Source organism: Curcuma longa, chromosome 10 (assembly GCF_044706935.1).
Source record: "Curcuma longa cultivar G26 ecotype Majalengka, Jawa Barat chromosome 10, ITB_CL_G26_1.1, whole genome shotgun sequence".
NCBI lineage: Eukaryota > Viridiplantae > Streptophyta > Magnoliopsida > Zingiberales > Zingiberaceae > Curcuma > Curcuma longa.
The window spans coordinates 2,712,595-2,729,878 of NC_133870.1; the positions used below are offsets into that span (position 1 = coordinate 2,712,595).

The 17,284-nt window shown below is 37.8% G+C and overlaps 1 protein-coding gene across 1 annotated transcript; it reads left to right on the plus strand.

The window, feature by feature from the left end:
- Positions 1–285: 285 nt before the first annotated feature.
- LOC141836082 (O-fucosyltransferase 35-like) lies at positions 286–14,139 on the plus strand. Its single transcript, XM_074723492.1, has 10 exons — positions 286–1,011; positions 4,209–4,337; positions 4,413–4,482; positions 4,570–4,640; positions 4,721–4,809; positions 5,477–5,609; positions 8,043–8,165; positions 8,248–8,741; positions 12,490–12,966; positions 13,458–14,139. The coding sequence occupies exons 1-10, from the start codon at positions 514–516 to the stop codon at positions 13,660–13,662; spliced, it is 2,289 nt and encodes a 762-aa protein (XP_074579593.1). The 5' UTR covers positions 286–513; the 3' UTR covers positions 13,663–14,139.
- Positions 14,140–17,284: the final 3,145 nt, after the last annotated feature.

A 17,284-nucleotide genomic window follows, 5' to 3' on the forward strand; every position in this document is an offset into this window, starting at 1 on the left:
GCCGGATTCCGGCCACAATCCGGCGGGAATCCGGGTCCGGCCGGAGCGCCGGCGAGTTGGCCTTCCAACGCATCCGGTCCGGCGGCCGTTGGTGGTCGGACGACGGTGAACAGTGGCGGAGAAGCAGCGAACGTCGGAGGAGTCGCGGACGGGTGCGCAGGATTTGTCGCGCGGCATATCAAAATCGTATATATATATATATATATATATATAATCTGCGCATTTACTAATAGATCCGGTTTGAATTCTGAAGCGCACTTAGCAATTGCAAGAGGAAGCCGGCGAAAGAGTGACGCCGTACCTGTAAGCATTAATTAGCATTGGCATCCCACGACAAACGTAGCCAAAGTGAAAGTGGCAAATCGCCTAATTTTCTCAGATCCCTTGCCGCCGTTTCCGACCTCTCCGTCGATCTCGATCTCGATCTCGATCCCTGCTCCTTCCGTGTACCGCAACCAGTCAAAAAGGTTTTGAGATTTCCATACCCTAAGCTTGGCTGGTCTTCGGGATCCCATGGGATACCAACCTCAATTCCACCACCACCACCACCACGACGTTGATGGCACCCACCACCAGGTCGTCAACAGTCCTCGCTACGCCGGATCCATGACGCGGCGAACGCATTCCTTCAAGCGGGCAGCGCCCGGGAGCGGGGACATCGAACTGCAGATCAACTCGCCCAGGACGGGTTCTGTGGAAAATCCAGGAAGCCCCGTGCGAGACACGACGGAATCTCCTTCCTCGGCAACGGCGGCGGGGGAAAGGATGCAAGGCGGCGCGGGTTCCATTCTTCTCCATCACCATCAGCAGAACCTGCGGTTCCGGTTAGGCGTGCCCATTCTGGGAAAGAAGCAGCGCGGTCCGGTGGAGGTGGGCTCCCGGGAGAGCAAAAAGGTTGCCAACTTTTTGTTCTTGGTTTTCATCAGTGTTTGCTTGGTGCTCGGGGTTGCGAAGATCATTGCTAGCGGATGGTTTTCCATGCGCATGTCTGACACAGTGAGTAATTATCAGGTGAATTTCCCCCTTTATTCTCTGAGCGACATTACTGTCGGCTTTGTAGATGGAATTTACTTCGTAGCTTCACTTGGGTGCCCTATTTTTACTGTTTCTCAAGGCTCAAGCATTTGATAGATGATACTACTGAGGATATTATAATGGAAGATTAGAGATAAAGAGGATGAACGCTTGGAATGGTATACCACCAAAAGCCAAAAGCTTTATCCTTTTGCTTGTTCAAAAAAAACATTTGATGATCTGTAGACATGGAAACGTTGGCTACAAAAATAATGTAAACATCTTTTCAATTTGATTAACAATTGAATATTATGTGAATTGGGTCTTCTCAGGATTTTATTATCCTTCCCCTCTTCAAAATAACTTTTTTCTTCATGGTTGTTCAGCAACGAAGATGGATAGCTTCTCTGAACTGGTATCAAATAGCTTCGAAGTTGCATCTTTGATAACTAGGTTGACCCATTAAGGACCCGCTTGGTAGGCAGGTGTAGGAGGGGGAATGGGAATGAAATCTATTTCATTCCCATTCTTAATGCTTGGTAGACGGGAATGGAAATTAAAATAGGGATATGATATCCTTGATTTCATAACCTACCCCTCCCCCGGTTATCACTAAACCCATTCCCATTTTTTTCCCGTGGACAGCGGTACCCCTTCCCCGCCGCGATTCTTCCCCTTCTCTTCCTCCTCCTCTTTCTTCCTGTCGCGATCTTTCTCTGCCGCGATTTCTTCCTAGGTCGCGCCCCCGCCCCCCATCTTCCTCCTCTTCTTCTTTTCTCTGCCGGCCAAGCCCCTCCACCCCTCCACCCCTCCACCCCTCCACCCCTTCCCCTTTTCTTCCTCCTCCTCCTCTTCTTCCTCCTGCCGCGATATCTTCCTAGGTCGCGCCCCCAATCATCCTCCTCTTCTTCTTTTCTCTGCCGGCAAGCTCCTCCACCCCTTCCCCTTTTCTTCCTCCTCCTCTTCTTCTTCCTTTCTCTGTTGCGATTCCTGATTTCTTCCTAGGTCGCGCCCCCCATCTTCCTCCTCTTCTTCTTTTTCTCTGGCGGCAAGCTCCTCCACCCCTTCCCCTTTTCTTCCTCATCTTCTTCTTCCTTTCTCTGCTGCCGATTCCTAGGTCGCGCCCCCCATCTGCCGGCCAAGCTCCTCTACTTGTTTGAAGAATCTGCAAGGTATGGATATTCACCATGGTTGTTGAAGCATTCAGCATTTAGAGATCTATCTTTAAATCATTCTGCATTTAGAAATCATTCTGCAAGGTATGAATATAGATTGTTTTGGATCTAACAGTTGCATACTTCTAATTCGGTCTTGTGTGGCATCTTGTGCTTGTGGCGTAATAGCTGCACCCTGTACTCATGTGCATTTTCATTGAGCTAACTTCCCTCAACGCATAGTCTTAGTTTGATTGGCATGAAGATCACTTTGCTTTGATTCATTCTGAGCAATTCCGAAGCATGATTTCTCAATCAAAGTCAATGGCTTATAATTCAGAATGAACAAAAAAGAACCAAATAATAGACATGATGACAATGAGATGCCACAAAGAGAACTGGGAGGGCCTACTAGTATGTTAAAGAAATATGATATGCCACTTCTCTCGTGGTTCAAGGTAAATCCTCAAAAATGCCACAAGTTCTGGAGATATTGGATAAGTATGGGTTTGTTGGTAAGAACAAGTACAAGGCTGCTCAAGTTATTTGTGAAGATTCTGTGAAAGTTGAGTTATTGTTCAGTTTGGATTCATCTGAAATTGAAGATTTTGTGCTCAGTTGTTTAGAATAGTATACTTGTGTTGTTGTGTTTGATGACTACAGTTTTGCTTCTTTAACTTTTGGTATTGTGGTAGTTATTTTGATTATGTAAGACTGAATTTGATGAATACATTGTTGCTTATTTTCATTTTGTCCATGAATTTGATTCATAGTGATAGAGGTTAGTCGTCGATTATTATGAGTTGTTATATCTGTTCATAATCGATTACACTTGATCGATTACACTTGTTAATAATCGATCAAGCAATCGATTATTATGAGTTCTCACATCTGTTCATAATCGATTACACTTGTTCTTAATCGATGAAAGTCATTATTTTTATTTTTTAAAACAAAAAATAATATATATATATATATATAAAATTTAATTATAAAAATTAATAATTGTAATTAAAAATGCAAATTGTAATATATATTATACAATTATCCTTTTGTCTTTTACATATAAGGGTAAAATGGGAATTTTGACTGATTCTCATTCCATAACTTAAGCCAAACCAAACAACATTAATGAGAATAATACCCATTCCAGTATCTATACCAAACATCAAAAATTCAGTAATCATTCTCATTGCCATTAACCCCTCAATCATTATCATTCCCATTCCTATTACCGAATGTATACCAAGCGCCCCCTAAATTAATAATTTGACTATTTGATTATTTAACTAAGATATGGAATCAAAATAGCTCAAGGTTGAAATTTGACCTCCTCATTTGTATTCAATTCATGTAGATGTAGCAGTGGAGTGAACTCATCTCCTAATTTTTTATTTAGGGAATATACATGACTATAAGCAGTAGATCCAATGTACTCAAGCTCATGTAGACCATAAAATTGAGGAAACTTGCTCGTAAAGTTGCAATCCTAGAAAAAGCACTACCTTTGGCTGGAAAGTCTCTCTTTGATTTATGTTTGTTTGCAGGTTGCTTCATTATTACTTGTGTACCACATAAACTGTTTTTTGGGTTGCCATGCTAATAGACATTAGTTGACTTTAAATGGAAGCAATTCAGCATGAACTTCGGCTTATTGATGAACTCAGACTAGCTCTCTTAACTTACATCCATAATCTTAAAAGTTGGCATTATTTGACAAAAAGCCTTGCTTGGAATGGTAATCAGTGAGAACAAATGCATCTTCAGTTCACCCTATATGTTTTCTTTGTTTGGATAAGCTTGCACACTTCATTGACTAAACCTTGTTATTTCTTGCAATTTATGAACTTACTATGAATACTGCTAACTTCTTTCAAGCACATACCGGTAGTCAAGTGCTTGGGTACAGTTCTTCATACTTCAGTTTTTATATTACATATGCCCTTTGCACTTTCTGCAGTTGAAACTGTATCTATAAACTAGAATGCAATTTGTAAATGTGACATTATGATTACTTATAATCTAGTTTTATACTACTAGGATCTCTCTCGCGCTCAACATCTCAATTCAGAAATTACCAGCAGTCATGCTAGTAGGAGTTCCAGTGACAGTGAGCGAACTTTAAAGACCATTCCATTAAGCATCAGTGTCAATAATAATAGTGCACAGGCAAGACACATTTTTTTTGTAGATCTTAACTTCTTTCTTACTTGGCCATATCAATGCAAACGCTTCTTTTTACAGTACTCAGGTATATGGGCCAAGCCAAAAAGTGAAAACTTCACTAAGTGTATTGATCATACAACTAAAAAGAGTAAGATTGTTTTCTGTTAATGTGTTCTCAAACTCTTCTATAGAAGTCTATATATCAACTGTTCTCTGTTAATCTTTTATCTGCCAGAGATGGATGCAAAAACAAATGGCTACATTCTAATTAATGCAAATGGAGGTTTGAATCAGATGAGATTTGGGGTCTGAATACTTTCCTACTGGTGTAATTAGAGTTCTGAAACTTTTAGCAAAGAGCTTACAAGTTTATTTTCTGACTGCAGATATGTGATATGGTTGCTGTTGCAAAGATCATGAAAGCAACATTGGTTCTTCCATCCCTTGATCATAACTCCTACTGGGCTGACAATAGGTTTGTCTCTTTATCATCACTGTGTCATCGATGATGTTACTCTTCCAATCGCTTCCTTAAAAAAATATTATTAATTTTTATACTTGAAAAGGTGGAAATATGGTTGCTAAAGAATAATGGAAGGATACAAAGTAGCAAGGATAGATCTCTTTTTTTTTATGTTGTTACATGAAAAGGTGAAAAATCTGTCAAGTATGATTTCAAATGCTTTTTGGATGGAAACCAAGAAGGATGCAAATTTAATATACCCAAATGGCTTTAGTACCCTTGGTACTGTTGTGTGCACAATGTAAGTTGCATGGATATCAATAACAACAATAACAACCAAGCCTTTATCCCACTTAGTGGGGTCAGAACCTGCATGGATATCATTGGAAAAAAATGTGGTGGTGTTGTTGTGGGTGCACTAAGCATCTGAAGTAACTAGGGTTTGTTTTAATGAGAAATGAGGTTTATAAGAAATTGGCATGCAGTGTAATTACACCAAAAATTTAGTCATTTATTCCCAAAAGTTTTATTTATTTTCATCTGCTACATCCTTCTTGAAGTTTATCTATTCGGATAAACAGCAGATGGAAGATTTGAATCTGCTCTTTTTTCTTTTGCTTCATTTTCTACCACAGAAAATGGAGTCTAAGTCTCATATTTTTCTTATTGAATTTTCCAGTGGTTTCAAGGATCTTTTTGATTGGAAACATTTCATTGATTCCCTCAAGGATGAAGTACATATAGTTGAAACATTGCCAGCTGCGTATACAAAAGTTGAGCCTTTTCTAAAAACTCCAATTTCGTGGTCCAAGGTTGTATCTGAATCTTGAGCAAAGAAATTTCATTTACTTTCAATGTATAGACATGTAAATTTCTGAATTGCTCTGTTAGAAAAAAATAATATTATTGATTCATTGATTACAAGGGATAAGCCCCTATTTATATACAAACATAGGGACTTATTCTAAACGAATTATTCTATAAAAGAATATATTTATTCTAAATATTCTAACACTCCCCCTCAAGCTGGAGAATATAAATCATATGTTCCCAGCTTGTTACATATGTAATCAATTCGAGGACCTCTCAGTGACTTGGTGAATATATCTGCTAGTTGGTCCTGTGAATTAACAAAACTTGTAGATATTTCACCAGATATGACTTTTTCTCTGACAAAGTGACAGTCGACTTCAATATGTTTTGTCCTCTCATGAAAAACTGGATTCGAAGCGATATGCATAGCCGCTTGATTGTCACATATAAGTGACATTTGTGTAACCTCTCCAAATCTTAGCTCTTGAAGCAACTGTTTGAGCCATATAAGCTCCTGACTGGCTATGGCCATAGCTCGATATTCTGCCTCCGCACTGGATCTTGCCACAACATTTTGCTTTTTGCTTTTCCAAGAAATAAGGTTATCTCCGACAAATATACAAAAACCAGAAGTAGATTTCCTATCAATGGGAGATCCTGCCCAATCTGCATCAGAATACCCTACGACTCGAGTATGTCCTTTGTCTTCATACAAAAGACCCTTTCCTGGAGCACCTTTGATATATCGAATAATGCGAGTCACAGCATCCCAATGTTCCTTGCATGGAGAGTTGAGAAACTGACTTACTACACTTACTGCAAATGAGATATCCGGACGAGTAACAGTAAGATAGTTTAGTCTCCCTACTAATCGCCTGTATCGTTCAGGATCTGGAAGAGGCTCCCCCTGATTTGGCATAAGCTTGATATTAGGATCCATGGGGGTATCAACTGTCTTTGAGTTTAACATGCATGTTTCTTCTAGAATATCCATTGCATACTTCCTTTGGGATATGATAATCTCATTTTTGGACTGTGCTACTTCTATCCCTAAAAAATATTTGAGTTTGCCGAGATCTTTTGTCTGGAAGTGTTTAAAAAGATGTTGTTTCACCTGTGAAATCCCGAGATGATCACTACCTGTGATAACAATATCATCGACATAAACTACTAAGTAGATGCAACCAGTAGATGAGTGTCGATAAAAAACAGAATGGTCAGCTTCACTTCGAGTCATGCCAAATTGTTGAATTACAGTACTAAATCTACCAAACCATGCTCTGGGAGACTGTTTGAGGCCATATAAAGATTTCCGCAGCCGACATACAAGACCAGAAGACTCCCCCTGAGCAACAAAACACGGAGGTTGCTCCATATAGACTTCTTCGAGCAGGTCACCATGTAAGAAAGCATTTTTGATGTCCAACTGATAAAGAGGCCAATGTCGAATCGCAGCAATGGACAGGAATAGGCGCACAGAAGACATTTTGGCAACAGGGGAAAAAGTGTCTCCATAATCCAATCTGAAGATCTGAGTGTAACCTTTAGCAACGAGGCGAGCCTTAAGCCGATCAACCTTTCCGTCTTGACCAACTTTCACCGTATACACCCATCGACACCGTATACTCCAGTGCGAGGAGAAAAAGAACTACGAATATGTTTTCCTAATTGACATGATTCACAAGATAAAGAATCTAAGTGAGAAAGACCAGGATGTAATTGTTTCAACTTATCAAGACCTGGATGTCCCAACTGAGCATGGATAAGAAGAGGAGATGCTGCCGCCGAACCAACAAGAGAGGATTGTTGAAGTCGATATAGGCCATGAGACTCATATCCGAAGCCGATCATCTTCCCCGTACTCCGGTCCTGTAAGGAAACAGAAGATTTTGTAAACGAGATAACACAATCAAGAGATTGAGTAAGCTGACTAATTGATAATAAATTAAAGGGAGCACCAGGAACATAAAGAACGTTATGAATAGAAAGAGATGGAGAAGGATGAATAGTACCGACACCCTGAGACTGAATTTGAGAACCATTTGCCATGGTGACAGAAGGTAAATAACCAGAAGTAGAGAGAGAAGAAAAAAGTAATCTATTACTAGTGATATGATCAGTGGCTCCGGAATCAAGAACCCAAGAACTCGAAGAGCGAGATATGCCAGCAAAGGAATTACCAGTGAGTGCAACGGTAGCAGGGGAATTAGAAGTTTTTCGATCCTCATACCATTTCAGAAAGTCATCATAAGAAGGCGGTGAGGTCAGATCTGGTGGTTCTTTGCCACCCTTACGAGAGATATCCGACTTTGAAGCATTGGAGGTGGCCATGAAAAGAAACTGTATCCTGGTCGCTTCACAAGCGATCCTTCCTGCAGACTATGAGCGGAAGATGGCTTGCCTCTGGCTTCGAAGTGTTCTGTTCCAAACAGGGGCAAATGACGCCGGTGAACCAAGCAATCCTCTCTTGCGAACTACTTTCTCCGGGCTCAGATCTGGCCAGAGATCTGCTGCTGCTTTTGACTCCATTAATTCATCAACAATATGATCTAAAGGTCTGATGAGTCTGCTGTTGCTCGCCTATTTGTTCCCGATCCTCTCTCCTCCAAAACCAAGGAAGAGCCTTTCTGAGAGAAGATCTTCAGAAAGAACACGGTTGGAACGAGGAACGAGGAACGTGAAGAACAAGGAAACCCTAGAGGCGGATGGATGAGATGGCGTGCGCGCAGAAGGAACAACGCCGGTTGCTGTCGTGCGATGAAGGAGCTGTTGCTGTCGCGCGATGAAGAAGCGGCTGCTGTCGCGCGGGTGAAGAAGATTCGAGCCAGCTGCTGTCGCGAGCGGGAGGGATCGCGCGTTACTTCTCCTTCTGCGCGTCACACGGTTGCTGCGGAAGGCAATGAAGGAGCGATTGTTCTCCCTTGTCACACGCGATTAGGCGGCGTCGCCGTGAAAGCAGAAGGCGTCGGGGTTGGAGGTGTCGCGGTGAAGGCAGGCGACGTCGTCGCCCGTGGCGGTCGGCAATCACAGGCGCGGCAGGCGATAGAGGCGTCGCGAGCGCAGAACAAAAGAGACGGCGCCGCTGTGGGAAATGGCGCGATCGCGGCTGGGAGGGAGCGGCTACTGTCGCTGTTTCCTCGTGCCTAAAGGCGAGAGGAAAGATGAGACAGAGATCGTGGCTGATCCCGGTTCCTCTGTTCACGGGAGACGCACGCGAGGAAGGCGCGTGACGGCGGTGAACAGAAAGAAGAAAGAGATAAATCGTGTTTAGGTGGATAAACCTAAACCTAAGCCTAAAGCTCTGATACCATGTTAGAAAAAAATAATATTATTGATTCATTGATTATAAGGGATAAGCCCCTATTTATATACAAACATAGGGACTTATTCTAAACGAATTATTCTATAAAAGAATATATTTATTCTAAATATTCTAACAATTTCTATTTTGTTTGGTTTGAGCAATGGGTTCATCTTAATCCAATGACTTGCAAGCATAAGCCTCAATGTTCTCCTGTATATGTTCACACTTGTTATTTATTAGTTGATTTTAGTTGTCATTTGTTTTATGATTACGATGAGATCAACTTGTGAACCGGAACCCGATGGGGTAAATTTTATTTTTGCCTGCTTGTCAATGATTGAATTGGAAGGGGGGCATTAAGATTCCTCCATATACATTTTTTGTGATTGGGCCAATAATCTTTGAATATTTTGTTTGTTTGAGTTGTGACTTTCTTCATATTACATACTTCTTGCATGACCCTATCCGACTAGTCTTTCCTGTGCTAGAACAATCTCCCTTATTATCCTAGGTTGGGTCTCTATTACACTTGACCCAAGAAGTTGTGGCTTGAATGAGCATAATTGTATGGTATGATGCTGGTGTTGAAGGAGAAGAGAGACTTGTCGTAGCAATCAGTGAACTAATTGTTAGTCGATTATCTTTGCTGAAGGATGTAATGCTTACTCTAGGGGTTGTTGAGTTGCACAAATGAGGTGTGCACATGACATGAAGAAACCCTTGGTATTGGTTAAGTCAAGATCCAGCCATAAACATAAGGCCCCCTCCACTCGCTCCACCCTTTTGTGGTTAATACCAATGTGAATACCTTAGTTGTATTGGTACTGACAAATGCCAATTTGTTTATTGTCAAAAAATTGATTCTTACATAGATTGAAGAAATTACCTAGAAATAAGTTACACTCCACTACAAAATAAATTAAATTGATTCTAGTGTAAACTTCTAGCTAAATTTTAGTATTCTAGCTTAAATCCAGTACTTCTTGACTGGCTGATTTTGCAATAACAAGAAAATAATTTGTGATCTAAAATAATAGATTCATGTCTAATGTTATTTAATAACTTTATACTAATTAGTGTGATAGTAATTTTTTATACTTTTAACTATTGATTCTATATTGATAAAGTATGTAATGGTTTATTATGCATAATAATCTTAAAGATTTACTTTTAGTTTAATATTTTCATTCAATATTCCTAAAATGTTACTTTATCAAATAAAAATAATAAAAATTTGATATTGTTAACCTAATTATAAGAATAATATGATATTACTGATATTATGTTAATCTTATGAATCAGTTACTATTCATTAACTATATTTTGTTATTAATGATACTATTTCACTTAATACTAAGAGGAGGTGAGGTCCCACTAGGTCACTATAGTAATTCAAGATATTGTAGGATTCACAAAGAAGACTTTGGGGCTTTGAGAGAGGTTAGTAGGTATTTTGAGATGAAGATATATTGTATCCTCCTTCCACCAAGGAACAACAAATTTGCTGGTGGTAAAAGATTAGTGGTAGAACATCCAGTTTGCTAGGTGTCTATGTGAGGTTGTTGTGAAGATTTGGAGATAAAGAGCTAAGTGGATATGTAAATAGGCTGCATAGAATGCATATGCATAGGAGAGAAGGTCTCTCTCTTTGGTATAAGTGCCCTTGGCAGAGGTGATTTGCTTCTGTAGGGATCTTACAGAAAGAATGACATTGCAGCGACAGTGCAGGAGAAGGATGTTGCACATGCAGTTGTTGGGTTAGTTCTTCCTGACGCTGGGCCTATCACTGAAGTGATCAGTTGGGGGCAAGGTACTTGGATGGCACCATGGGTTGTGTTGAAATGCAGTAGACAATAGTGAGAGCGCTAGTAAAAGAAGTCATGTGGGTAAGGTTTGTGCAAATAGGAACTTGTTGCTTGTGTGCAAGAGAGGTAACCAATCGATAAGGACTAAATCATCCTAACTAAGTTTGCTTTGATACTAATTGATCTAACCCCAAACTCAGAATTCATCAAAGAGAAGTTTTATTACAAAAAGATGATTAGGACATAAATGGACACGATTAAACTTGGAATAAATTCCTTATTCTCTAACAAGACAATTACTGAATCTAAAACTTATGTTAATAACTTATTCTTCTAAACAAAAGAATCTTACTGAAATAGACTCTTATGAAGTCCCAACAGAATAAAAATTAAATTCTTTTGTATGCTTTTGTATCATATAACCCATGATCTTCTTAGTTGTTCTTGTTTTTATTGTTTGTAGGTCTTATTTTAGTATAAGTAATTAAGTGTTGGAAAGAAACAATAAAAAGATGTCCATTTGCTCTACAGATTAGTTAGATGCAATCTTGTGTTATTTTACTACTTTAGTGTTCTAGAGATTTGGTTTAAACATGACTTTTGCCCATCGTGTTTGACTTAATGCTAGGCCAGGGTTTGGTCTATCTTTTGTGCCTTGCATGACCCTATTGCAATAGTATCCAATTGGGCATGACATGAGTTGAGCTACACTGAGGGAGACCCAATTTGTGCTTGACCTAAGCACATCGTTAGAGGATGGAACCTACTTTGACTTGAATAAAATTGATTGCTAAAAATGTTTTATTCATTCTCTTATATCGTCCTACGTCTTGCTAGTCACTGACATATATAAACCTTTCATGTTAATGTAGTGGAGAGATGGATCAAACTGATTTGATCTTGGTTTAGTTCCCTCTACAATGTTTCACAAGTAGCTCACTGGAAGAGCGCTACTACCATATTAGAAACAATTCTCTAGGAATCCTTATCAACTATCTGGAAGCAAGACCTGCTCCCTCAATCCCCTGGAAGCAAGATCAATCCCCTACTCGATGCTTATCTACATCTGAGAGAGATACCAACCCTGTTTGATGTTGGATGAATTTGATTCCTGAGGATGGTTTTGAATACAATCATTTTCCCCCAGAATGTTCATCGATTGCCAATCTTCTCTCTAAAATTTAGATTCAGTGACATTGAACCTCAAGTTTTTCATTCCAAATTAACAGTCGGGTCTCAAGTGGACTCCATCGTGCCTTTACAAATCAAGTCTTAAGTCAGTTATCTCCAGAAGAAAATTGACACCATTTTCCATTCTGTTAAAGTTGAGAGTGCAGGGCATGCCAATTTTTATTTTTACAATTCACAAATCCAAAACTTGTGTTCTCACACATATTCTATGAAAAATGGATTAGGCATAGTTAAAGTGCAATATACTTGCTTATATAAATAATAGTTAAACTGCAATATACTTTCTTATATAAATAATATTTTACTATATAAATACTCCCAACAAAATCCATAAACAATAGATTCTAAACTTTAGTTGTTGGTTTCCATGTTTACTAGTTTGCTTTTGCCAATTACATAATTTCAATCTCGGTGCATTAAATTATTCCCATGAAATTCTAATAGGGGATCATCTCCTGAAGAATTTTATTGGCCCTGAGAGTCAAAATAGGCATGCTTGTAAAGTACTCTAGATACTTTTAAAAAAATGTGTAATCCCTGCTTGTTATAACTTTTCAAGGATCTCTCAACTTTTGCCAGATACGAAAAGGACATGTTGGCATTTACTGGTTGTAGTTTCAATTTGACTTCTGAAGAAGAAGATGAACTTCGAAAGATGCGTTATGAAGTAAGCCATTGGAAAGAGAAGGAAATCAATGGAACTGAACGGAGGAGTTTAGGTGGCTGCCCTTTAACACCAAGAGAGACTGCCCTCCTTCTAAAAGCACTCGGGTTTCCATCAAGCACAAAAATATACTTGGTTGCTGGTGAAGCTTATGGAAATGGAAGCATGCAATATCTACTTGATGACTTCCCAAATATATTTTCACATGCAACTTTGTTATCAGAAAAAGAACTTCGTCCATTACAGGATCACCAAAATATGCTGGCTGGTTTGGACTATATTGTTGCTCTTGAAAGTGATGCCTTTCTTTACACCTACGATGGAAATATGGCAAAGGCTGTGCAGGGCCACAGGAGGTTTGAAAATTTCAGGAAAACAATCAGCCCAGATCGGTAATGAAATTTTTCTCATTTTAAACTTTTCAAGCATATGTATAAGCAGCAACAAGCTGATCCTTCACGGCAATATGTTAATATTCAACAAGAGGCATGCATATTTTGATTCCAAACTTGTTATCTTAGATTTCACCAATCATAAATAATAGCAATCTGCATACTTCAAGAAGTCGTGGATTTATTTATTCATGATTACATAGTAGAACTACCATGTTAAGCCAATTTTTTCTTTTTCAATATAGACGTGTAAGGTGCTCTTGCACATGATTTTTCATTGTTTAGTGTAGTGATATCATATTTGGTTATTTTGTTTGCATAAGTAGGGCAGCTTCCATCTGGCCTTAGTAACATTTGTTTCTGAAATATAATTCCTAATGTCTTTGATTATGTTTGTCACTTTACAGTTCTACCATTATTTTTTATGAATAATCTCTGTCATCTCTCCCTATGTTAGGTTGCCCAGTCTAAAATCAGTATTTTTCTTGTAGGATGAACTTTATAAAACTAGTTGATGAGTTTGATGATGGGATTATTTCATGGAAGACATTTAGCTCAAAGGTTAAGAAGCTACATGAAGATAGAGTTGGAGTTCCATATTTCAGGGAGCCCGGAGAGTTTCCAAAGATGGAAGAGTCCTTCTATGCCAATCCTCTACCTGGATGCATCTGCCAGAAACAGCATCTGGTTGAATAGATTGTAGTTTTCTGGCCACTGTTCCTCGACATTTTTGAGGGGCGACGATGACCTCCACCCTTGAAGCAGTTCAAGCTTGGAGAAATCTGCTTAAAGCAATCCTGAAATTTTCAGTTGGAATCCAGAAAAATTCCTTACATATAAATACTACAAGAAATTTCAATCTTTAAATTCATCTGTTATGCGGAGTTGCACAAATGAAAATATTGCATTGTCCAAGGGAGAGTAACTTGCTGTGGGCATTGGAAGAAAACTTGCTGAGGAATTCTGAACATCGACATAATATAAGGCGATGCTGCTGAATAATTCCAGTTATTATTTTTAACATTTTTCTGTTTTCTTACATAAATTGAAACACGTAAAGGTAATCACTACTTTTAAGCACATGCAAATTGAACTTAATTTTTTCCTTGTATACTATTTTGAAAGTTTTGTGCAGATTAATTACTAAGGTTATTGGAACTGCCTTTTGCTATAGACGAATTGCTAAGTAATTGAGATGGGCATGCTGATTTGATGTGGAATGGCTACTGTATTTGTTGTAACAAGTCTGCGGTAATGTTGATGTGTCACTTCTAATAGGTTCAAAGCCTTGTAGTTAGAATTGTGGGTTCATGAATCTATCTATCTATCTATCTTGAAAGGTCCCTAGGTTAATGGTTTACCAATAGTATTGAGCAAATCACATATGGATTCTGACATTCATTAGATTTAGCTAATTAGTTGAAGTAGGTAGATTAAACAATCAAATTGCATATTTATCATAAATATATCAAATTATATGACATAGTAATCCATGCAAGAGGTAATGTTTTTGCCATTCATCATGAGCAAATCAAAGGCCATATCATTTGTTATAGAAATATAACAAATAGGTTTTAGAACTACTTCATTATTGATGCAGGGGTGACACATAGGAAATCGAACCTTAACAAATCATAATTTTTGACTTGGATATCAGAACGAGACATGATCAGTTGTTAATTGAAATTCTTTCAAAGATCTTTATTTGGTACAGGGTAAAATCCGTATCAATATACTTTTGAATTCATCCGACATCGTTTAGTGTCCCGTCCGCGGTTCCGAAATTATTTTTTTGCTATTTATAGTAATTTTTTATTTAAAGTTTTTTTAGTATTTTTAATTTTTTCAAGTTAGGGTTTGATTTATGATCTATTTATAGACGTGTTTAGCCATTTACGATCTAGTTTGGTTGATTGAATAAAAATTTTTTTTTGACAAAAATTTTAGAGGCAGCACTGTCGTGATTTTCTATCATTTTTTTTTATTTTTTCAAACTTATTTTCTCTATTCAATTTTTCGTCGATAAATTAATCACTATTCTATCCGGCATCATTAACTCATTGTGCTGAAGAGCATTGTACAAAGGATTCTTTGAGCATAGTTGGACACATTGAGACTTTTCATGACATTGGAGTTTTATGAGCAAATTGGTTGCACTTGTATTTTGTCATCTGATGTAGAATAGTGGTGGATAAATAAAACACTATCCTCACCAAGTGGGATAAACTCTCTCGCAAAGAAGGAAAATAAAAATTCAATTAATTTAAGATGATTAAATTATACGATTTTGGACTCCTTTTCTTGACGTACTCAATAACAAATATAAGAATAAATATACTAAACAAGAAAAATAATAATTCAATAGGAATTATAATTAACTCCTTGTTTATTGTCTACATAGAAACTATTAATTATCAAATAACAAATAAATCAAATCTCTAATTATTACCGTCATTTTGTTATTTGATTTGTTTTCTTTTATTGCTAAAGTACTAATTTGGAATGATTTTTAATTTCTTTTATTTGAGTGTTGCTTATTATAATGATTTATTTCCTTCTCTGTATTATTCTTTGTGACCAACAAGAACTTGACTCCCTCAAGTAGGGAGATGGAGCTTAGAAATCAAGTCCATCGGAGCTGAGATGAGTATTTTTAATTGAATTAGATGGTTGTCGTTTCATTTCTTCTAGAAGCTCAAGAGATAGCTCTCTAAGCTCATCTTCAGTGATCTAAGTATTATCAATTTTTAGAAGTCCTTTGCAACGAACTAGATATGTATTAGTATTTCCATCCAAAAGTATCACTATTTAATAATCCAAGATACTCTCAATCTAATGTGAAAGTTGTATCATAGATGAAAGAGTGAGAACCAACACCATTGCAACCAGTAGGCAAACAACCATGAAGGTTCAATGTCCCTCGATATGGTAGTAAGTTCTTAATATTGAAAATTGGACTGATGCCAAAATTGACAGGTAAGTCAACAACATATGCATTAGTTTCAATTTTTCTCACAATATGAAACGGACTAGAAGAGTGAACATGAAGTTTTTGGGAAAACATTTTAAGAAGCACATATTCCCTTACATTACTCTATATAAACTTACGATGTGCATTAAATTATTTTTATATTTCATTACTCAATGTGATTTGTTTTCAAACATTGGCATGAATCTCTCTAATACGCTTAGTAAAACTTTCAGTTGACATAGGAGAATGAGAAAGGTGTAAGGAATCCTATGCGATAAACGACAAATAGTAGCGGAAAAAGGATCTCTTGAGCGATCCATGCGAAAGAAAACTCCTACAAGTTTAGATCTTAAAAATCCTATCTAATAGGGTATATCTTTGGAGCGTGCCCTACGCTTATCCCGCTCGTCTAAAGTTTGTCAGATCTCTTACACGTTCAAGTGTCCGTGCCTCTATGCCACATGAATACTCACTTTTGGAGAAAATTTTAGTTATACTAGCAACCCTTGGTAGTGTGTTTGGCCAAGAAGAAGAGGGGGCAAGAAGATGAACATCCAACATGAATTTTGAGAAGAAAAAACTCTTTTATACTCAAGCCTTGAATATCAAAGATTTTTAGGTTTTTAGTATTCCCTCATCAATGCATGATTAATCCTTAATCATGCATGATAACTACATCTTCTTCAATGCATGATTAATCCACATTAATCATGTATGATGAATCAAACTTTATTCATCAACTTGGTTTAATTTGAGTCTAACTCAAATTCAATCAACTTGAGTCTAACTCAAGTTTCAGCCATCCAATAAACTTAATTATTCCTTTAGTCGAACTAAAATGAACTCATCTCCAAAATAGAATATTATTTGTGTGTGACTCAATAGATTTTCGTAACGTTGGCAATGTCTCTAAAATTTATTTTAGAAATATAAGCAATGAATGACATCTAGCAATGCATCATTGTTACTCAAGTGATAAGAATGTCGAGATCCAACATAACCTTCATGACTATGATAATGTATGACCATGTCCTTCTATCTTCAATATCTAGATTGATCAATGAGACATAGACCATGTTATCCTCTTATCAATTTTTGTGTTTCTTGATCCCTAAGTAGACTCACTCAAGCAAATGAGCTCAATATCTCATATTGACTCATTTGAGCATGACCATGCATTTCGTGGTCCTACTCTATCAAGAAGCCACAAGATATCACTCCCGTTATATTGGAGGGATAGATCTCATCTACATCACTCACATCCCTCTTATGATTTGTTACATACCCAATGATGGTCTTTATAGTTCACCTTGTTACGGGTGACATTTGACTATACCAAAGTATATA

Bases quoted from the DNA above. Each gene is read 5' to 3' on its own strand.
- LOC141836082 (XM_074723492.1), top strand. From the start codon at position 514: ATGGGATACCAACCTCAATTCCACCACCACCACCACCACGACGTTGAT. The intron at 1,012-4,208 runs GTGAATTTCCCC...TTATACTACTAG, and splicing joins ACACAGTGAGTAATTATCAG to GATCTCTCTCGCGCTCAACA. The intron at 8,166-8,247 runs GTCTGATGAGTC...TTCTGAGAGAAG, and splicing joins ATCAACAATATGATCTAAAG to ATCTTCAGAAAGAACACGGT.